Source organism: Dermacentor silvarum, chromosome 3 (genome assembly GCF_013339745.2).
Source record: "Dermacentor silvarum isolate Dsil-2018 chromosome 3, BIME_Dsil_1.4, whole genome shotgun sequence".
Classification (NCBI taxonomy): Eukaryota; Metazoa; Arthropoda; class Arachnida; order Ixodida; family Ixodidae; genus Dermacentor; species Dermacentor silvarum.
The window spans coordinates 17998909-18022990 of record NC_051156.1 but is presented as its reverse complement, the minus strand read 5'-3'; the positions used below and the strand labels follow the sequence as shown (position 1 = coordinate 18022990).

The following is a 24082-nucleotide window of genomic DNA, read 5'->3' as shown; positions in this document are numbered from 1 at the left end:
TGTGAGCGATAAAGATAATTAATAATATGGGAGCAAAGTGGGGTAAATTACCTACGTTCTGAGAAATTGCGTCAGTTTCGGTAATTGCAAACTTGCTCGAACCAATTTTGGGCTTTTATAGAACCGTTGTGAGAGAACAACTAGGTTTGTAAGACAGAAAGACCTTTGATAACGTGCTGAGATAACTCTGTATGGTAGGGTAACCATCCTTGCTAATTATAGATTCTTCTTCTTCCACCTTACATGTTGCTAAAGTATTCTGTACGTATCACAAGTAGACAGAATACGGCACTGAGATCTATAATTGCAGCACTGCGGTGTGATATTCAGTAAGGATACATAGATACCGATCATCTGTTCATGCGCGAGCAGTCCTCCCGAGACCTGAAGACAGCTCAGGGACGTGATCACTTTTTAAGTCTGCTTGAAATAGCATCTCTTCTTTATACTTCCTACGATTATATTTGCTGCTGTTGCATGTCAGATGAGCATGTGTTGTGGTTCTGACCTGTCTGTTCTTGTGCAGGGGATCTGATGGGCGGTCCTACGTAGTAACGGCGGCTCTCCCGCGAAGGCATGTCTTCCTCGACAAGGCCCCCTGGCCGGTCCACCCTGGCTAGGTCCAAAAGCCTGCGCCTGCCCAGACCTACCATGCAGCAGCAGGTGAGTCAGGATGTTACTCCTAATAGCTTCCGTTGCGAAATCTCAACACGGTGTCTGCACGTATGATGCCTTTTAGGGACACGAAAGAAAAGCACTAAATCAGCTTAGACTGACAATGTTTTTTTTGCTAATGTCCTCGTACATAATAGAATGATTATTACACGAGAAAATGCAGGTTAGAGTTCAATTTCTGTAATTTCGTGCCAAAACCACAGTAAAATGGCAAACTGGGCGAGTTGGTCTGGATTCATAGTTAATAAAAGCGCGAAGTGACAATGACGACAGGAAAAAAAAAACCATGAGCACTACCTGAAAATATTTTACTAGAGACTGACGTATATATATTAAAGTGACATATGTAAATAAATTCAAACAAAGCTGTTGTGTATGACATTCCTATGACATGTGGTGTTATATGTGGTGCATATGTGTGACATATATGATAGATGGGTCGATGCATGAATGAGTGCCTAAGACAGCACAGGAATTCTTTGAAAGCAACGCACATTCGAATTTGTCTCCGCATTGGCGAGGTTGCTGCTGCTCCCCAGGAATAGACGAAAGCAAGATTCTCTTTGCAGATTGACTAGCATGTGAAATCGTCAAGGCGTTTTTCATCGAGGACGGGAAAAAAAAAGTCGCAGTTTCGCCTGAAAGGCGGAGCATCGATTGTGATAGCAAATTAGTGGAAAACTATACAAAGTAAGGACAGTAGTTTTATTGTTCGTATGAACTTGTTTCCATGGTGTCACGCGCGCACAAGCAAACCGAACGCATCTCACTCGATGACCGTGAAATCAAGCTGTCGATACCATGGAGTGAGCCAGCGCAGCAGCAGCAGCAGCGAGGGAATTGAGCTACATGCCAGCGCTGGCATCAACGCGATCTTAGCCTCGAAAAACACGGGGAGGGTGGACTCTGTTCTCGCCGCAGATAGATAGGTGCAGGCGGGCGCTCGCGGCGCAGAGCGCGCCCCTTCCCCCCCCCCCCCCTGAGCCTTCTATACTGGTGGGACCGCGCAGCCGCAGTAAAGCGTGGCCCCTCCATCTGCCCACTCTCCCCCGGAGACTTACGGCCCAGCGGGAGCGCGCGACCGCAGTGAAGCGCGACCCTTCCACCTCGCTACCCTCCCTCCGGAGTGTTATGTGTTACTGGAAGAATGCGCACTTCCTTCCCGCTTCCCGCCCTTGTGTGCGCGAACCGCGATTGCCGGCGACGATTTTCTCGCCCGTGGACATTATACGGAACCTCACGGCGACGGCATAAATTCGCCTAGAGTGTCAATATAATTGCTATCGCAATAAAAGATGTGCGTGAGCATTTCTTCATACTTGGGATGCCAATGCGTGCATAAGTGTACGCGTGTAATCATTTCTGCCAGCGGGGCCGCTAGACGAGACGAGCTTTGGTGGCTGAGTCACCCAGCATAGGGAGGCTACTTGGTTTTTTAAATGGCATTTCATGTGGCAACTATTGATACTCATTCAAGTAATTCAATATGTTTATTTCTTCGTGTGCAGTTTCAGCTAAGGCGGTGAGAGTACCTGCAGTAAATCGGAAGTGCAAAAGCTTCGAATAGGCTGTGCATCGCTTGCAAGGAACTATTGAATTATCCGCGGGTAAAAGAGGCTAGTGCAGTGCTGGCATATGGAATGTTCTTCAAGATGGATGCTACTGAACAACGCTCAGAAGAATAAAACGAGTTTTCCGCGCCGCTGTCACAGTGGAGATTCCTTTATTCCACAGGAACACCGTAGCAACGCACACATCATATTTGAGCCTAAGGACATTTGATACAAAGAGGTTTGAAGCACCAGTGTTGCAAGAATGTTATCACTTTTGTTGAATATTGAAAGAGGCCCATAAGGTAATTGAAATAAAGCATAGTTCTAGCTAACGGGAATCTCTTTGCTACAAAGCTGCACTGCAATGCACAAATTATCGCATCGCAATTGCTTTAAATGTGCTTGAACCACGCTAGTAGAGGCCTTGCCACAAATGTTGCAGCCACGAAGTGGCCACGACATATGTCATCATGAGACTGTAAAAAATAGACTGGCTCTATTTTGTCTATGCACAACATAGACAGTTTGTAAAGCGTGCCAGACTAAGTCACAAAGCGGTAAAAACAGCTACCAAGTGCAACTCAGACGAACACTCACAGGCCTGCAGAGCTGTTTCTGACATGGTTGGGGCAATTTAAGCCCTTGTTTCTGCCGACAGCCGCTTCCCTTGTACGAGACCTAACCTTACACAGTTTTTTTCGCACCGTTCACACGTGCCACTCATGGTGCAGCTGTTCGCCTTTCAGATAGCCATTTCCCTTTGACCCACAATCTTGCAGATAGCGATAATCCGAAAAAAAATGAAAGCACATTTAACTCTAGTTAACATGTTCCTAATGTAGATGTCACTATCTTGAAACTTTGGGTAACAGCGCAAACAGATGACCACAAGAAGGGAGACACAGACACACAGGCGCTGCCTGTGTGTCCGTGTCTGTCAGCGCCTGTGTGTCCGTGTCTACCTTCTTGTGGTCGTCTGTTTGCGCTGTTACCCAAAGTTTCAAGATGTACCAACTCGCCCAAAAAGAAGTATTGATGAAGATGTCACTATGTAGGTGTTGTTTGTTGATACCCATTGACCCAAGTTAGCGTCAAAGAGTTTCATAGTTAACGTTAGTTAGCGTCATAGAGTTGCACATTGTGTGTGCATCAGAGAGCCTTGTTGAGAGTGGCAGTGGCCCCAATGGCACCTTCTTAGAGTGCCCTATCTCCAGGATTGGCCCATGAAAAATGCCAGGATACACATCAAAAGTTGGGTTGACTCAGAAAAGAATGCTTCACATAAAATTACATTTTTTTTATTTATGAATACTGCGGTCTGGTTAGGCCATAGCAGAGTGGTACATTTGATAGGAAACATACATTTGGGCAAAAAAAAAGAACAGACAATAACAAGTCAGTATTAGAAGGACACGGCACATTTAAAATAAACGCTCTTCAAAGGACACCAAAGATTTTTGGGTTACAGCTTCGTTGGAGAGGTTATTCCAATCGTTTATTGTACGAGGAAAAAAAGAATATTTGAAAGAATTGACTCTTTGTTTTAAAGGCATAATTGCTTGCGAATGTCGGTTTCTAGTTGCGTATCCTGTAGATGGAGTCAGTATATGTGATGTGTTAATTCTGTAATAACCGTTTACCAATTGATAAAGGAACTTGAGTCTACAGGCCCTGTTTCTATCAGTAACTGGTGGGAAAATATCCTTTTTTATTAATTCACTAATAGAGCTGCGACCATATGAGTTGTAAATGAATCTTAGAGCCTTTTCTGTATTCTTTTTAATTTTTCAATGTTGGATTTAGTGGAAGGGTCCCAAATTACTACGGCATACTCTAACATAGGACGGATAATGGATTTGTAGGCAAGAATGCGCACTTGAGGGGTAGCTAACTTGAGCGTACGCCTTAAAAAGAACAATTTCCTTAAGGCATTGACTGCAACATTATCTATGTGTGTATTCCAGGAAAGTTTGTTAGTAACCAGCAATCCTAAGTATTTATATTGCTCAACCTCAGAAAGTACTTGATCAGAAGTAGAATAAGTAAAGAGCAAGGGTCTCTTATTGTGAGTAATGCATGAAAACAGTTTTCTTTTTAAATTGATGGGCATTTGCCACTGCTCACACCACAAAATAATCTTCGCAAAATCGTCATTTAACTCCACCTGATCACTCACAGAACTTACTAATTTATACAGAACACAATCATCAGCGTACAACCTAATATTTGTAGAAATGTCTTTAACAATGTCATTTATGAATACAAGAAAAAGCAAAGGCCCGAGAACGGACCCCTGGGGAACGCCAGAATCAATTGTCACCCCCTCGGAGGAAACCCTATTGAACACCACATATTGGCATCGATTTGAAAGATAAGCTCTGATCCAATTTAATATCTCGTTGTTTTTGATTATGTAGCTTAATTTGTACATTAATTTTTTGTGCGACACTTTATCAAAAGCTTTTTTAAAATCCATGAAGATTACGTCCACCTGCTTCCCTTTATTTAAAGCCTCTGCAAAATCATGTATAATGCTAACTAATTGGGTAGTGGTAAAATATCCCCGCCGAAAACCATGTTGAGCGTTTGTCAATATGTTATGCTCATCAAAAAAATTGGCTATGTGTTTATGTACTATATGTTCCAGAATTTTGCAAGCTGTTGATGTTAAGGATATCGGACGGTAATTTGTAATACATTTTTTATCTCCAGATTGATGAATGGGCTTGATTCTGGCTGTTCTTCAGTCGTCCGGTATGACCCCCTCCCTCAATGACCTCGTGAACAGTACATGAAACTTAGAGCACCATTCTGCGTACTGCTTCAAAAAAGCGTTTGGTACTCCATCAGGTCCTGGGGACGTTTTAACATTCAAGTTTAACAATAAGTTAAGGATACCCTGTTCCGAAATTTGTATATCTGGCATCTGGGGTACTGATGCACTGAATTCTGGCAAACATCCGTTGTCTTTGGTGAAAACACTTTTGAAATATCCATTGAAAGCGGAAGTAATTACCTCTTCGTCGCTTTCACATGTTCCATCTATGATAAATGTCTCATTAGGATTTGAATGGTGTGTAATCGCTCTCCAAAAATTTCCGGGAGAAGTTCTTATATAACCGGGGACAGTTTTGCCAAAATATTTTTCTCTATCTTTTGCAGTTTGTATTTTTAACTGCTCTGATACCTCGTCTATGGTACGTTTCATTTCCTGACAGTTTGGTTTTAAGGACCTTCGCTTTTTTAATCTTGCGCTTCAAATGTATAGTGTCTCGAGTAACCCAACGATTTTTGTGCATATATTTCTTAGTTATCTTTGGTATAAAGCGCTCTATACAGTCTTGTGTAATTTGTTTAAAAAGAATCCAAAGATCGTTCACACTACAGGTATTATATTGAAAACTGTTATATAGAATGCTCAACTCATCAATGACAGACTCATTGTCTGCGCGAGCAAAGTTGGGAAACGTTTCACTTTCATTATCAGGGTGCGCACAGGTCCTTGAAATCCTTGAAAACCCTTGAATTTGAAAGTTCCGTTTTCAAGGCCTTGAAAGTCCTGGAATTTCTTTTGCGTCCTTGAAAACCCTTGAATTCTTGGGGTTTTCACGGGGTCCAACAGTGCGACTCACATTATATGGCGGTTGAGGGTGGTCCCGGCAAACTGCATTGCTCTCCGCAACGCTGGGACCGCGAAGTCAAACTTCCTGCTCGAGGAAGAAGCGAGCGCGCGTCCGTCGCGCACTTTTTTATTTTTTTTCCCTCTGGCTTGCTTCGACTTCGGGGTTGGCCAAAAGCCATAAGTTGCTGGCCACAATGAGGCTAGAGCGTCTCGACCTCCTCGGGAAAAATACAAATTGTGCCATCATGCTTATTTGTAACGAAAAAGCAGTTACATGAATCTTAACCGTTGAATTTGGTAGTATTTCACTTTTTTGAGGGGTTCGCCTTGGGCTGGATTTATTGGCAACCCACTAAAAACAGGTTCAGCCTCATAGCCTGAGCGTTGTCTGTTGGCCACATTGTGCTTTGTTTATCTGCGTGCGCGCTCCGGTGTCGTCGACGCTTTGTTTGCTTTTTCCCCCGTTTCGGTTGTGGTGCGCATGGTTCAGAATAATGCCTGGGAAATGTAAATTCCAAAGCGCCTGGCTCAGCAACGATGATTACAAACTTTGGGTTGCGCCGGATACATTGGACCCCCACCGCGTGAAATTTTGAAGAGCCTGGATGAGTTTTATCATGACCTCCTGAGCTTCAATCCCTCCTACAAAGAGCTGTGGAAAGCAGTCAGGCTGTTGCTTGTTTTAAGCCACGGGCAAGCAACTGTCGAACGGGGGTTTAGCGTCAACCGCCAGATCTCCGTAGAGAATCTGAAAGGTTTGTCATACATTTCACAGCGTATCGTATGTGACGCAGTGGACAGGGCAGGTGGAATTTTGAATGTTTCTATAACAAAAGAACTCAGAATAGCTGTGTCCGCAGCGAGGCAGCATTACGGTGCACACTTGGAATCGGAAAAGAAACTGTACCAGGAAAACTCAAAGCAGACAAAAAGGTGCACAATCATGGAAGAAGTTGAAGGGTTACAGACGAAGAAAAAGAAGCTTGAGGCAGTCGTTGCCGATTTAACGGACTTTGCAGATGGATATGCAGAAAAAAAGGCTGAGAACTGGTGACATCTCGCACGTGGTGAAATCAAACAGCTTGCGAAAGACCGCAAAAGCGAAGGCTGAAGAACTCGGCAGCATTAAGACGCAAATAGAAAAGAAACTAAAAGACCTGCCCTGAGCTTCAGAATTTCATCTAGTCGAATGAAACTGTACGTGCACTAAGTCAAATAACTTTCCTTTGTTCTGTCCAATAAAATGTAACGTGTGTGAACTACCGTATTAAATATTAAAATTTTTTGAAAGGTCCTTGAAAAGTCCTTGAATTTTTTTCTTGGAAACCTGTATGAACCCTGATTATGGGGGGGGGGGGGGGGGTTGACGTAATAACGTACCTTTTAATGTTAATACAACAGCAAGGTGGTCCGAGATGCCATTCATTACTTCAACCATAATATCATTTGTTATATTACCGCTTACAAAGAATAAATCCAGCACTGACTCAGAGTTATTGTGTTTTCTCGTAGGCTCACGGACAACCTGTAGGAGATCAAAATCATAGGCAATGTCGAGTGCTTCAGATTCAGGAGATTTGGAGCATTGGGTCGTGAAGTTAACCCAGTTAAGGGGGACGCGGCTTTCGCATCGCGAAAAATGGCTAAAATATCGATTTTTTGAAAATCACATTTTCAGTTTCTGTAACTTATTCTATCTGATTCCGAAATATCATCACTGAAAACCAAGTAGAAGTGCTCTAAAATATTAGTTGTATCAGCCAAGGTGCGAAAAATTGCGCGGAAATCGTGAAAGAATGGCGTTTTTCAAGACACGATATCTCCGGAACGGCACAGCCGAGCGCCGCCATCTTGGTCTCGTTGGAAAGCGCATTTCTCCAGCATCGTGCCCGATGTGCTGCTGCGAGGCCCACTGAGCGGGATCCGATAGCCGATGGTTCTTATAGTCTCCGGTAAGTCGACGTGGTCTGATGTCACAGTGGTCAGTGCAGACGCAGTTGTCCACACTGTCGGTGCAAAGTCATTGAAGAAAGGACACCGGTCGACACGTGGCGTTGATTCCCAGAAGCCAGCACTTTCTCGTCCAGCGATGCTGCGCCCAGTCTGAGAACAGCCGAAAGTGTAGAAAGTGTCCGTTTGCGCCAGCATCAAGGCGGCCAAAACCTGCACGGCAAAGCAAAAGGGGTTGCTCAGCATCGTGCCCGATGTGCTGCTGCGAGGCCCACTGAGCGGGATCCGATAGCCGATGGTTCTTATAGTCTCCGGTAAGTCGACGTGGTCTGATGTCACAGTGGTCAGCGTAGACGCAGTTGTCCACACTGTCGGTGCAAAGTCATTGAAGAAAGGACACTGGTTGACACGTGGCGTTGATTCCCAGAAGCCAGCACTTTCTCGTCCAGCGATGCTGCGCCCAGTCTGAGAACAGCCAAAAGTGTAGAAAGTGTCCGTTTGCGCCAGCATCAAGGCGACCAAAACCTGCACGGCAAAGCAAAAGGGGTTGCTCAGCATCGTGCCCGATGTGCTGCTGCGAGGCCCACCAACATAGAAACGTAGAACATGTTCAACATAGAAACGCAAACAGAAAGGAGCAGACGTGTGGGTCGATCCAGACTGACAGGCATGAAATAACTCGTACTAGGAGCCTGGTTGGTGTGATAATATGCCACATAGTATGACTACGTGGTTTCTAATGTACGCGTCGGCGATGCCGATAGTACTCTTCACCACAGTGCTGTCATTTACAGCATGAATGCCTACATGCTCCATGTCAGCTGCATCCATGGGGAAACGTATTGATAGTTCACGAAATCCTTACTAATAGTTGAAAACACGTTTGTACAAAGCATTTTGAAACAAGGGCAAATACAAATAATTCGGGCCTCTAGCGTGCAAGGTAACGTTGCCATCAAGCCAAATCGTTGGCTAGGTGGTCAAATGGGAAACGCTCCTTAGCAATCTAGTTTTGTTAATTTTAAAGCTGATTGGAGGAAATTCAGGCAGACTATAGATGCGTAGGATGGATAACCGGTGGACCATTAGGGTTACAGAATGGATACCAAGAGAAGGGAAGCGCAGTCGAGGTCGGCAGAAAACCAGATGGGATGATGAAGTTAGGAAATTTGCAGGCGCAAGCTGGAATACGCTAGCGCAAGACAGGGGTAATTGGAGATCGCAGGGAGAGGCCTTCGTCCTGCAGTGGACATAAAATAGGCTGATGATGATGATGATAGATTTCAATTTCCTGTTATCGAATGGGTTTTCAGTTCCACAGTATCACATCTAGTTATCTTTTGTACTCCCTGCTAGTGGGAGAAATATGGTCTCTTGTGCAAAGCTTACGCTTCATACCAAGCATAGGAGAATGTTATAAGATTGTTACGTGTAACTGATGCCCAAGGCTATTTACAATTTATTTACAGGGAAGCTAACGGAGGCCAAAATGGCGACGCTATATCAAGCGGGAACACGGCGTCTTCATTCTTCTCAGTGCAGCCACACTGTGGCAGCTGTTCCATATCATCAACCCCGGCAGTAGAAGCACCGTCCCGGTACTTAATCTACACATCTGTGGTGAAAGGTGCATGGTATGGCTTTAGTCTCACCAGGTGAACGATGTCACTTGCAGCTGACGATGACGCTGAGAGGTCGGCGGGGATGATTTCATACGTGACATCGGTCACTTGTCGCACCACATGGTATGGGCCAGTGTAGGGTGACAGCAGCTTTTCGTAAAGGCCCATACGGCGGATGGGTGACCAGAGAAGCACCAGAGAACCCGGAGAAAAGTGCATGTCGCGATGGTGGCAATCATAGAGGCGTCTCTGATGCTCCTGTGAGGCCTCGAGACGGGTGCGGGCGAGTTGGCGCACGTGGTCGGCATCTGCGGGCGAGGGCAGCAATGTGTCCAAGGGCAACGCGGGTTCTCGGCCATATAGAAGATAGAATGGTGAATAGCCGGCGGTGTCATGATGCAATGAATTATACACGAACGTCATATAAGGTAAATGAAGATCCCAGTCGTGGTGGTTGGCCGCAGCGTACTTCAAAAGCATGTCGGTGATGGTCCGGTTGAGGCGCTCTGTGAGGCCATTGGTCTGTGGGTGGTAGGACGTACTGAACTTGTGCTTTGTCAAACAGGAGCGGAGGATGTCCTCGACGACTGCCGAGAGAAAGCTACGGCCACGGTCAGTGAGTAATTGGCGCAGAGCACCGTGCACTAAAATGATGTCGTAGAAGAAAGTCAGCGATGTTAGTAGCACAACTTGTCGGGAGGGCCCTGGTGATTGCGTACCGCGTAGCGTAATCAGTAGCAATGGCGACCCATTTATTTCCGGAGCCCGAGAGAGGAAATGGTCCAAGAAGGTCTAGACCAACACGGAAAACGGGTTCGGGTGGGATGTCGCTTGGCTGGAGACATCCAGCTGGAAGTGTAGATGGCTTCTTCCGGCACTGACATGGCCTTCAAGTGGCAACGTAGCGCTGCATGAAGCGGGCGAGACCCGGCCAAAAGAAGCGACGGCGTACACGGTCGTATTTGCGCGAGACTCCCAAGTGCCCAGCCAAGGGAGCGTCGTGAAGTTGGTTGAGGAAAGTCGAACGCAGGTGTGATGGAATGACGAGCAGAAGGTCAGGGCCGTGGGGATCGAAATTGCGGCGGTATAATGTCCCCTCCTTGAGGAGAAACATCCGGAGAGAGGTGTCGCCAGGCGTTGACTTCAGACGGTCGATGAGGACTCGTAACGAAGGATCGCGGTGTTGCTCGTTGCCAATTTGAAGCAACCGGGACACAGAGAAAATGGAAGCAATGGCATCCGCATCAGCCGGTTTGTCGACGGGGTAGCGGGACAAACAATCTGCATCCTTGTGTAAGCGTCCCGTCTCATATACATCGGAGAAGGTATAATCTTGCTGGCGTAAAGCCCAGGGAGCGGGTCGTCACACTGTGGCGGTTGTTCCTTATCAATATGGCCTATATTGGTCCTTATAGACAAATCATTGCAAGTCAGCTGAAAAATTTTCTTCTCGCTTTATTATTTAAAGAAAAATTTTTAAATTTTGACAATAGTTATCAACAGTATTGATGAGTAGTTTTCTAAGATCCACATGACCAAAAGTGCTGCAAATTACAATAACACCTAGATATCAGCGTTCTATGCATGCAATATTTGGCTGATATTTTACTCACATTAAGTATGAGAACTTCGTGCACAAGAAGTGAGAACAGCCAAGATTGAAAAATGTTACTAAATGTGATTATTGTAGATAATCAGTTTCCGCGAAATTTGGCCAAAATGCCGACCAATTTTTCTAGACCAACATTCTCCTCCTGCGTAGGTTACATTTTCAGCACCCTTTGCAGCTTTCTCCTCCAAGCGGGCTTTCTTTAGTGCATGGCGAGATTTAGCTTCAACTGTTCCAGGCATTCTTCCCTGGCTGCTCATCTTGTGATCTCAATGCCCTTAATTGTGGCCCTTTTTGGACCACAGTGGATCTGCAGAACGGACCTTAATAATTGAAGCACATCCTACTGCTTTTCATCTTCTCGTGTATGTGTGGGAAGGAGCCTAGGGAAAGTGGGAAACTGTTGCCAGCTTAGTGAAGGCTTGCTTGTTGTTACACCAGGGAAGCTGGGCAAAACTTGTGAGCCTCATCATCAGTTGAGCATGAATGAGGCCCCTACCATGCCTCAATTGGAATAATTTTTTGCCGTCTTCTGGTGGGCCTCGACTAGTTTACACATAAAAATAGAATTTTGAAGCGTAATTTTGCAACCAAAATCTAAAAAATGTTTTATTGCGATAGCAATTATATGGACACTCAAAAGCAGATTTCTGCCGTCGGCGTTGCCGTCGCCGTGAGGTTCCGTATGACGTCAATGGAGATGAAATCGTCGCCGCGCCGAACGCTGTATGTGCGAGTGAAAGGGCGCGAGGGGCGCGCGCTTTCACGGGGAGTGAACGCACGGCGGAGAACAAACGCGCGTTCTGCGCTGTGCTCCCTTAAGGGCTGCAGAAGTAGGCGTCTCTTTCCTCTTTTACAATCACCATATATGTAGAGCAAACGCGCCTTCTTCCGACGCGCGAGAGGCCGTGGGGGAGGGGGAGGGAAGGGAGGCGACGTTTAGCTGCGGCACCAAGTGCCTATTTATATCAGAGGCTCCGGCAACAGTCACCAACGCCGCACGCATTTTGAGCGAACGCGGGCAAAACGCCGACGGCGTCGACAACAGTTCTGCGTGTTGCCGGTGCTGCTGCATGTCCAAATTTATACAGCTGATAAAGCTAATATCGTTACTCTGTATAGCTCTCTACAAATTTGCTATCGCAATTGATGCTTCGCCTTTTAGGTGAAACTGCGACAACTTTTTTTTAAAGGAATGAAGTTATGAAGTTCTATAATGTGATTATTTTACTTGTATTTCCCCTTAATTGAACCTTATAGAACTAAATAGCATGACAAAAGTTGTTTTCTTTCATCCCGTGCATTGTGTAGTGTAATTTCATGCCATTTATGCCATTGCAGCGTACACCAGCTTCAGTACACCATGTTTATGTTTGTGCATTACACCATTTACAGGCTATGGTGCAATTCAAAGAGCAGTTAATTTGGATTCACATTAGGAGACCTTCGCACATTGATGTCACTAGAACATAAGCAATATTTGATGTTTGTCGAGGTGGTTAGGGATGTGTGACATATATGTGAATACATTTAAGAATTCTACACCCCTCGTGTCACCGCGGTAAATACCCTGTGGCTGAAGAATGGGGCTGCCCACATTTAAGAAATTCAAACAAGCTGTTGTATGTCATGTGCTTTTCCATTAACAGAGACGTTTTGCGCTTATACTATGCAGTTCTCTCTCCCATTGCAGTATATTGCCAAACGCTCTGTTTCTCTGATCAGCAGTGACTAGTCATATTCACAAATGCAAGCAACACATGCACTTTTATGTGTAACTGTACATTGTGCTTAAATATCTACTTGATGATGTCCACAGCTCTGTGATCAAAACAAAGCATAAATTATATCTGAACACACAAGTTTTGGGATTTTAAGTGAAGAAGTCAACTTCAGTAAATAAGTTGTCACTTTACCTATTCTTTAAAACCTGTAATATTATGTACACTTGGGTGTTTTGGTATAGTGACAAGTAATATCTTATGACCATCCTCTGTTGTCCTCTGCATGTGTAAATTGGCCACATCTCGTAGCACTCCAGACAGCATTCAGAAAGCATTCAGACCATTTCATTTATTGTACCTCAAAGGCCCCAGAGATGGGGTATTACATGAGGGATGGGCTTAGTTTAACAAAAAAGTGATTCGAGAGCAGCCTTGAAGTGATGTACGTCGGAGTGGTGCGTGACGTCGGCAGGCAGACCGTTCCAGTCCGTTGCGGTTTTCACGAAAAATGATCATAGATGGGAGGTAGTCTGCGCCGGGGGAGGATACACAGCTTTTCTGTGGTTAATGCGGCTGGACTGACGATGAGCTGGTAATATAGCTGGAATCTGGAGTTATGAATGATAGAATTTGTGAAAAAGACACAGTCGAGAAATATGACGTCGTGATTCTAGATTAGTAAGACCGGCACGGGTTTTGAGTTCGACACGCTTGCATGATAAGAATATTCAGAGTAAATAAACCGGGCTGCACGGTTTTGAACTGATTCAAGTGTATTAGATAGGTTATGTTGATGAGGATCCCAGACAGAGCATGCATATTCTAACTTAGGGCGGACATATGTAACATAAGCCAATAATTTTACTGATGGGGGAGCAAGTTTTAGGTTCCGGCGGAGAAAACCGAGGGTTCGATTCGCGGCATTGGCTAAGTTAATGACATGATGTGACCAAGTTAGGGTAGTTGAAAAGGTTATGCCGAGGTATTTATATGAGTCAACGGATGATATTTCGGAGCCGTATATGGTGTATTTCCCTGATTGGTGATGCTGTCTGCGATGGAAAGAAACTAGTGAGGTTTTTTTAGTATTTAAAGACATCAACCATTCGTTACACCATAATTCAATGCGTTTTAGGTCATTTTGAAGCAAATCCATGTCTGAAGTGTTAGTTATGCGTCGATAAACTACACAATCATCTGCGAACAATCGAATATTAGAAGAGATCTCAGTAGGAAGGTCATTAATGTAAATTAGAAATAGTAGTGGTCCGAGAACTGTGCCTTGTGGTACGCCCGAAAGTACAGAAGATCGTTTAGATGACTGCGTGTTAGCAAACACAAACTGCTGCCGGTTAGTGAGAAAGCTACGTATCCAGTCTAGTACCAATGGATTAATGTTGAGACGGGAAAGTTTTAGGAGTAGCCGTTGGTGTGGGACTTTGTCAAATGCCTTTTCAAAGTCTAAGAAAATGGCATCTACAGGTACGTTCAAGTCGAGGTTAGAACTTAGATCATGAAGAAATAAAGCGAGTTGAGTATCACATGAAAGACCTTTATGGAAGCCATGTTGAGCAGGATGAAATAGGTTATTGGATACTAAAAAGTTTACGATCTGAGAGTGAATAACATGTTCCATTAGTTTGCAACAAACACTGGTGAGTGAAATGGGACGATAACTAGAGCACAACAATGGAGGACCTTCTTTGGGGACTGGAACAATCTTGCCTACTCTCCAGTCTTCCGGCACCACTCCTGATGACAATGACTGCTGAAATATAGCACATAAAATCGCGCTCACATTTGTTTTGGTGTTTTTCAGCATTTTAGCATTTATTTCATCGACACCAGATGATGATGTAAGTTTTAATGAATCAATTAGTTTCTCAATGCCGTAAGGACAAAAGGTTATATCAGGCATAACTGCATAACCATCCTCTCAAGATGAGATTTGTATTTTGTTAATCCACACGTCAGGCCTGAGCCACCTGCAAGGAGTAGACAAGTGGGCTTGAAGCTGTAAAATTTCTCCCTGCATGTGTGCCATTCCTCCAGCACTTATTCTCACTACGATTCCTGCTCACATACTTTCTTCCAAACAAGGGCAGACTGCCTGAGTCACAGCCACACCTTGGGGGGTTAGCACTTCACTTGGAAAGAAGGAGTAAAGCACAGCTCTGTGCTTACAACATTTTGTGAAGATGAAGTTTTGTTGCACAAGAGTAATTCAATGGATGTGTCGATCCAGCAGTCCAAGGATGACTCAGCACAACCGGAAGGCAGCTGTCAACTGCGGCGTCATGGCAGCATGCGAGTCATTGGTGGTGCGGCGCCGGCAGCGATGAGTGCCTCTTATCACGGCTCCCTACAGCCAGAGCCGCAGCCAGTGGCAGTACGCAAGCCACAGCCAGAGTCTGCACGCAAGGCACAGCTCCCACCACCGCTCCCAGGGCGCAGGCCCACCAGGCCAGAGCCTAAGCCTGTTTCTGCTGGTGTGTAATTGGTTATCCCTCTGCACGACTGGCCGGTCTGCTGTTTTGCTGGCTCTTCCGGCAGATACAGTGAAGCAGTATGTGAAATTGTGTACGAACTATAGAGGCATACTTTACAGCAGGCAATGGTAGATAGAGAGGCCAGTGAGGCCCACAGCTGCCATGACTTCCTAATTGGCTGAAAATACATGGGGAGCTGAGGTGCATGTTGAGTGAATCAGCACGCTTGCTTCATTGACCTTTGGCTTCTCACACATTTTTTAGAAGTCACTATATTTCTTTTCTTGCTTCCTAGAGAGCTGAAAGTTTGGTCTAGAACTGTTAGCATTAAGTACCTGCAAGCTTACTTTTTCTTGCAGTTTAATATAACCAAAAACATACAGATGCATTTAGTTAGTATTTTCTCTGCTCCTTTCTAGACACATTCGTATGTGTGCATGCATTACTTTTAGTACATTTAAGTTGGCATATTGAAGAACTTAGTGGCGCCTTCTGTGCAAGCGCGTTGGGGCAGCTTTTGGTGCCTGTAAGTCGCCAAGCATGCCGCCTGCCAACTGACTGGCCCAGCCTTTTTATTCTTCTACATAGTGCTTCTGCGAGGGTGTTTAAGAAACATAATGGGTTTAGAATACTGAAAAAAAAAAAACAGGTAAATAGATAATAGGCACCAGACCAAGTACTAAATAGAAAGCAGAGAGACATAGCACTTAAAGAATTTTTTATGTAAACAAGTAAGCAGCAAGTAATGGGTACTTTACAAATGCAGCATCAACACAAAATTGTGATGATATACAGGGATTATACAGAAGTATATTAAGATGTAAATTATGCATTAGAAACTATTAAAAACACATGCGATTTTAGCCAGGGAATGGTCTGGATAATGCATGTTGACAAGCTTGTTTCGTGGGTCCGCATGTCAATGTAATTTCTTGTGTGATCAGTTTTGGTCAGCCTAACCTTTTGCAGTCAATGCAATGGGCACAGCAAGAACTACAGGGCGAGAGGGGCTTCCTCTTTGCAGGTTGCCATGGTTATTTACACAGTTTCAACATCTTTTTATTACAGCTCTTTGGTCGTGCGGAATACCCCTCCCAGGAAAGTTTAAGAAACAATTTGCAGCAAATGCATCACGAGTGAAACTTCCTAGTACCTACCAATGAACAGACCTGATCACATACCTGATTGTGAATTAGAGTTAGAAAGCCACACACGAAAGAACCAGTTGTAAGTTTTTTTCAGCTCTTACGAGGAAAATTAAAACATTAGACCAGCAGGAAAATGATGTGCACAGAGAAGCGAGAGCACAAGACGTTAATCATTCTGCATCCCCATGGTGTGAAACAAACTCTAGTTGTGGACCGTGCACGACAAGGCTGACAATTATGTCCTGTGGCTAGAAATCATAGGTCTACCACGTGAGTGCTTTATTTATGGGAAATGTGCACTGTACCATTTTGTAACAAATTACACGCAGCCACTCATCAGAAATGCCAGTGCACACAGCACATGTATTGGCATCACTCTTGTTTCACTGCCGATTTAATTGAGCCATTTTGCAACTCGGTTGACTGCACATCGCGTGCATCTCTGGGAGGTGCACCTATGAAAAATGGCAGATCAGACAGCTCCTCTGCTGTTTCATTGGGTGACACTGCAATCATTGGTCTGTCTGAGGGGCACTGTTATCTGCAACCACTGACAACTGCATTTGTTGTGCTGCGTCCACGACTAAAGATGTTGCACCCTGAGTCATGCTCATTTGTTTCCACATTGCTTACAACATGAACAACTTACAACTTGTCTGCTTCACTATTTTTTGATGGTGATATGTTCTTTTTCAGGATATTGACAAGCATGTAAATTGTTTGAGTTTGGTGAATTTTTCTTACAAGCCAATCTGTGTTGCAATGTTATCGCTTATAAGGGCATTACTCAAGTTCGTGCGTGTGCACTTGACCCTTCTCTGGATCGCACCACTTCAGTGGAGCGGCATTCGCTCGCTAGCACTTTCGCAGCAGCAGCTCTAACAGTCAGAGCTATGACCCCTAACCCGCGGTTTGCAGGGAGTTGCGACCACGGCAGGTTCAGGCCAGGGGGACAAGGCGAGTGTTTAACTGAAGGCACAACATTTATTCACCTTATACACCAACAGTGGCACCGCTCACACGGGTGCTGCAGGGGCACGGCGTGCGGCGGTCTCCACGGCTGAATTAGCCACGACGTCGTGGCTAGGCAGAAAAAGCCATGGGAGCAGCGAAAATGCCCTCTCCATGCAACCTTTCTGCAAGCTTGCGCGTAATTATCTCACGATAACCACGCACAGCCGCTTCGAAGATATCGGAATGTGCTTGCATTTCCACACGCTCGGCGCAAGATGCAGCTTTCTGTGTGTTATCGCTGGTTCTTTCCATTGCCTGCGGTCACCAAACCTTTTGTAATCAGATTGCATGTGCAACACGAATAGTCTTGTACGTCATAGAACACATGCAATCACCAGCGATTAGGCTGGAACTTTAGACAAGCCATGTATAATTAGCCAATGCGCTTGACCCAGCGATCAGATTTCGGCGCATGTGCTCATCACTGACGTAGTGTAGCTTGCTTTTGTGTGCACAGGTTCGCCCAATAAAGAGTTAGTTATGTGACTCGCCGTTGGGCCACAGTCAGTTCTTCACTATCACGACGACTTGACAATATCATTGTATATAGCTTTGTGCCACAGCTGCGTGGATTTCCTTTCACAAACTTTCCTCGGCCTTTCAGGCTTCCACAGAACTTATGTGCCATAAACTCAGTTGAGGAGGCATGCAGTGCTTCTGATTTTGAACACGGGCTAGTATTTCTGCGCATGTACGATGCTGTCTTGATGTGCCAAGTGATTGTGCCATTTTTTTCTTCTTTGCACTTCCGTGTAAGGAAGAGGGTTGAAGTGTAAGCAGATAAGTAAAGTGCAGTGCCTGTAATGCAGCAGCAGCAATGGGTGTGGGCAGAGGCAGCCCCGACGAGGACGAGGCCGCCTTGAGAGAGCACTTTGCGCGCCTTGTCCAGGAACACGACCGGCTCCAGGTAGGCACCTCTGCTACTTTCTCTCTGCTGGCAGGGGTGGTGGTGGGGATGGTTGCGGCCTGGCACTCAACATCTCCCGTCTCGAAGACCACCGTAAATTAAGCAGGCTCCGCCTTTTGTTCAGGCTTCTTTTTTTTTTCACTCGGCCTTTATTAACAAGGTTGTAACACCTGCCTATTGTCTCAGAGTCACCCATGTTGTGCATATAAGGCTTTTGTGAGTTTGTCTGCAAGCGACAAGGGTGTTCAGACCCTTGTCGCTTACCTGTTGCTCATACAGAATACTAGATGATTACTAATATTAGATGAATACTAGACGCAGGATTGTAAAACTATAATGTTTAAGTAGGGGACAACTCAAGGAGGAGCACACACCGCACAAAAGCGGATTTCAAGCTGTCTCATTTGACCGACTGTTCAGATGCATCATTTGGAAGTTTATTTTTTATTTATTTATATATATACTGCACCAGCCTTTATTACAGGCTGTAGCAGGAGATGGGATATTGTATAAGCAGCATCATTATCATCAGCATATATTTATGTCCACTGCAGGACGAAGGCCTCCCCCTGCAGTCTCCAATTACCCCGGTCTTGTGCTAGCCAATCCCAACTTGCGCCTACAGATTTTCTAATTTCATCATCCCTCCGCTGCCATCCTCGACTGTGCTTCCCTTCCCTCGGCACCCATTCTGTAACCCTAGTGGTCCACCGTTTATCCATCCTACGCATTACATGACCTGCCCAGCTCTATTTGTTTCTTAATGTCAACTCGAATATCTAATATCCCCATTTGTTCCTTGATCCACACCGCTCTCTCATTTTTGTTCCATGTTCCATCACTCGTTCTCGAGCATCAATGGTTTAGCTCCTCAAGTTTCTGCCCTATGTGTTAGCACTGGTAGAATGCAATGACCGTACACTATTCTTTTCAACGACAGTGGTAAGCTCCCACTCAGGGTTTGGTAATGCCTGCCGTATGCACTCCAACCCATTTTTATTCTGTGGGGTCTCACATGTGCTCTTGGGACAAAGGAACGACAACACAGTAGCGCAAACAATCAAGAGGGCATTTATTGCACATTTCATACACTGATACACGCTAGCCGAATTACTACCAATGGAACATTCACATGGGCGCGCGACAAATCAAGGAAGTCCGACTCACCGCCACCGGATAGCGAGTGAATAAGTTCGCCCATGCTGTGACACCAGTGCCTAGTCGTTCCCGTGTACGGTCACGCGAACGGTGGTGCATTCGAACGATCCGTGTTCGTCCATACCGGTGCCCTCCTTCTAGCCACGCAAGACGGTCTCGCGAAGCGTGGATCGGCGCACGCGCGGGACGTCCGCATCGCTCCTCACTGACCCCAACCCGAAGAGAACCAGCCTTTGACCTTTTTCCCCCAAGTCACCCCGCCGTTCGGTGGCGTTAGTATCACGACACTCACGCCATCTCTCGCAATGTGCCGCAACCACTACGACCGCCTCCGGTGCTTATCCACGCGGAGAAGCCAGACTACAGGAGACGCGAGCTATGCGGAGAAAACATCAGGGGACGCACGAGAGTCACGCATCCCCACAATTCTTCTGTAAATTTCCTTCTCATTATCATTGTCCCCTGTGAGTAACTGACCTATGGGGATGGCTAAACGTTCTAGCTTTTCTTGTTTTGCCGCTGAATAACTATGAATATTCCAGATTTCCTTTTAGTAGTGCCTGAGAGCTCACTTGCACATTGTTCTGTTTTCTAATGCATTATCATAAACATAAAGGTAATTGTGCTTTTGTCTTTTTGCCAGTTTTGTTGTAGGCCCTAACCGCTCACAGTACCTCTATCTGTATTGGTAGCCATGTTAGCCACTTTTCTTGTTTGAATTGAAGCGAATTCGTTGCACGTACGGACTGGTGGCTTCTGGCTTCTAGTTGTGATGTCAGCTCATCCGCAAAGCAGTGCACCAATTCTTTTTCGCAGTGTAGAAAGCATTCATCACCGTCATGTGAGGAACACTTATGATGCACAAGGAGGGCCTCCTTGTGCATCCAGGTTGGGAACTAAAGCACAGAAAGGCGAAAAAAATTCCCTGACTATTACGATACTCCCTAATACGAAATTTGAGCGCAGCTGCATACGTGGTTTCATTTCACGATACAGTATAGACCACTTATAACGTAACCGCTTATAGTGCTGGACCGGATATAGTGCGGTCTTTTCAGACTCCCGTTGATTTTCCCATAGCGCTCCATGTATACACGTATCGCTTATAGTGCAGTTGTGGAAAACGAAATACCGGTTACAGTGCGGCTGCCTGGGATTACATAAATCAGCGGAGACGGCGAACGCTCCCCTCAAACGAGCGCCCCAAGGAGTGCTCGAGGAAGAAAGAGAGACGAAGTGGAGGAGAAGGGCACGTGGTGCGAACGAACAGCCAGTGAGGCTGAAACCAGAATCTTGAGTGCGAGTCGTGAAATATCACGGCGCGCATAGCGAGCGAGGGCTGCAAAACAAGTTTGTATGGATGTTCTGTCGCATTCGCTTCACGATAACGGCAGTAAACGAAACTTCAGGGAGCGGGCGGCACAGCACGGTGAAGGGTGCACACGGAGACCGTGGAATATGAGGGAGGAGGGTGGTAGGGAAGCGGATTTCGCCTCGGCAACTCCACCGCTTCGGTGGCTCCCCTCGCCCTCCCTCGTAGCTCCCTCACTTTCGACTGTCACCATGCGCGCCCGCCGCCGTGCAGACGCCGCCACTGGGCTGCTCCAGCCGGCCCGGTGCCAGCTCCCCGAAGTTTCGTTTTCTGCCATTATTGGGAAGCGGGCGTTTGCCGGCGTGGGGGGCAATTTCGTTGGCCGGCCGGGGACAGCGCCGCTGCTTCCCTCTGCGCCGTAGCCGCAGCGTGCAAAGTCAACTCGTGACTAGAAAGTAGAGGAAGCATAAAGGAGAAAGAAGGGTTCACTGCCATTTTCCACGCGTGGCTACAGTAGGGTGGCTGAGACGTCGGCACGTACACGCATGTTCCGGCGCAACGCAGTATCGGCGACCTTGCCATTTGAGAGAGGGTGAAATTCCCGCCGCATTTTTTTTTTCTTTCTTTTTTTTTGTTTTGTTCGCGCGCGACATTGAGGGGGGTCTCCTAAGCTTTTACTCTATGGCGGTGCCGGAGCAATGCCGGTCGGAGACGCCGCCGCATGATTTGGTTCGAATTAACGAGATTCGACTGTAAATTGAATGCAAACGTTCTAGCCGCATTCCTCGACTGTCGCATACGCGTGGCAGCTCGGTGCACATGTTTTGCATATGTGCGGGCCTTGAAAATTGTTACCTTGGTTATAGTGCGGATATTCGTGACTCCGGCGACTTACGTTAAAGCGGTCTACGCTGTATATTGGTTGGCGCAGACAATCTGTCTCGTGGGGCACATTGCAAACGGCGCGAATTGTGGTGCGAATACCCCGCTAATCTGGAGATCGCGAGAGACGGCGCATGTGTAATGCGTGGGCGCGATTCACAGCAGCCGCCGCAGACAGACCTCCCAGATGACGCGCGCTACTCTGGTGCCATCTCGTAGCGATTGTCGCCGCACTACGCTTTTCTTTTCACGCTTTTGCCGTATCCTCTCCGCTTTCCATCTCATGGTTCTCCTGCCCTCTCCTCACTGCTATCCTCCTCACGCCTCTTTGCTCTTGCCACTTTTTTCGTTCCCCACTGCGCTCTCATCTTTTGCTGTGCTCATTCGCTTGGTTACGAGGTAAGAACACAGGAACGGGCGTTAAGAGCTGCGCTCTAAAATTATCAGCAAACAATGCCTAGCTTCTTTGGAGTCACATAAATTGATCTGCCTTCTCAAGATCTGCCTGAAAGCCCACAATTAAAAAGAAAATTCACCATCCTAGTTCACTATTGAGCAGAGGGCAACATTGACTCCACTGAACTGAGAGTACAACTGAGGAAGAAAAAATATGCTTGGGGTTTGTAGTCACTTTAAACATCTTTCTAAAAAAAAAAGTCAATTGACATATAGTTGTTGTTGTGTCTTGATGAGAGGCTGTACATATCCTGATCGTGCACGGCTGCCTAAGATAAAACACGTGCCATTTCAGTGTAGCATTGTCGCCCATGTGGAAACCAACCCAATTTTCCGGACATTTTGTAGCTTTTTCGATGTTTCACTGCTAACATAATTTCTGGCAATGGTTTCATCATTAGCATTCGGACTGACATAGGAAATCAGGCGAGATCTTTTAGAACTTGAATAATCTTGCTATGAGAGGGGCCGGATGAGGGGCCCTTTAGGTGTTGTTGGGACACTCATCAATGGACCTTTTTCCAATTCAGCTATGCGCATGCGCGTACCCTCGCCCCAGCTGCATTCCGCGCCGCCATTATTGCAGGGCAGGGGTGCGAAGTGAGTGCGTGAACCCTTGCACGATCCACGGCAATTTCCTGAGCTTGAGGGGCTGAACAATAATTTTTCTCGTGTTCTGGGCGAGGATATTGGTTAAAGGAAACACTTAGTAGTTAGTGGGAAAGACTGCAAGCACTTTTGTTGATGAAAACGACTCCGTGAACTAACGCTCGAGCGATAGGTGCAGCGTTTGTGACGAATCTCATGCCGGGCACTTGCTGTACTGTCAATTGCACAAACCGGCGTGCAGTGGTGAACGTATTGTGCGGGAGTGGAGCGCACTGTCAAATAAAAAAATACCCCATGTTATCAGTGAGTTATCACGCAATTCTTGCTGAGTGAGGGAAGCCTGCGTTCTGGTAACAGACCCACACTAGCACTGTGATTATTGCACTTCTCGCCCTACGACTGACTCGGAAGTCACGGCGAGGTTTTAATCTACGGGTATGTATACCACACGGATTTTAGCATTGGCTGAAGAAAGCGTTACCTCATGCTGACGGAAATAGCTGTACGATTACGTGGGGCCAAATGAAAAGAATCTCGCCACACAGCCGATCAGAATGCATCGTGCGAGGCCAAAGTGACACACTCGCGGTGTCGCATTATGCAAAACTCGCGAGTCTTACTTTTTGATGGCAAATGAAGCTTTACGCGCCTGACAAAACAACGTGTTGCATCCACTTACATTCTACTTAGCCCCCCCGTACTGTGTTGCGTCCGCTTAGTCCCCAGTACCATGCCATATACGATACATATCTCGAGATAAAACAACACTTGCCCTGCAGCACACTCGCAGTACGTGTGCAGAAGTTTTGCATGTTGTTTTTTCATCATAGTGAGCTGCTTGCATGCCCACTATTGAGGGCAAGCACGTACGTGCATGCGTATGTTGAGCGCCTCCTCCAAGTCGAGTCACTCCAAACGACTGGTCGAGTTTATCTCGAAGAAAGTCCTACCGCGACGCGTTTGATGATCACACATGCCTTCGCCAGTTGAATCAAAGTACTGACCAAGCTGTTGAAGAATAAAAGCTGGTGCATCTCTCAAATCTTGGTTACAAACGGTCTGCACGTTGCATCAGCATGTTGCCGTCGCATTGGTAAATGTAAAATGTGTTATTGCTACATGTGAGCAAATACGCGCGCGCTTGAGCAGGACAATGAGAAGCTACTTCAACAACACAAGCGACAAAAGGAAAAAAGAAAAAAAAAGCAGGGACGGCCGTCGCAAGAGACTGCTTAGTCAAACGCTACCATGCTCTGCGTAGAGGCGAGAAGCGGCGGGAGTGTATGTGTCTTGCCCGTCAAGTTTAGTTGAAGTGACGGACGCTAGAGGGGTCGCTTTTTGGAAAAAGGTCC

General features: G+C 46.1%; 1 protein-coding gene across 3 annotated transcripts in view; it reads left to right on the top strand.

Annotated features, from left to right (window-relative positions):
• LOC119445352 (uncharacterized) overlaps window positions 1-24082 on the top strand; it is a 170118-nt gene that overhangs the window by 64151 nt on the left and 81885 nt on the right. Inside the window, exons 2-4 of one of the 3 annotated variants that reach the window (XM_049663217.1) lie at window positions 527-663; window positions 15004-15244; window positions 18216-18313. In XM_049663217.1, the coding sequence (XP_049519174.1) occupies window positions 577-663; window positions 15004-15244; window positions 18216-18313 (426 nt within the window). In that variant the 5' untranslated portion in view covers window positions 527-576. Of the gene's footprint in view, window positions 1-526; window positions 664-15000; window positions 15245-18215; window positions 18314-24082 lie in introns of all 3 variants that reach the window. The other 2 variants (XM_049663218.1, XM_037709662.2) reach the window with 2 other exon arrangements.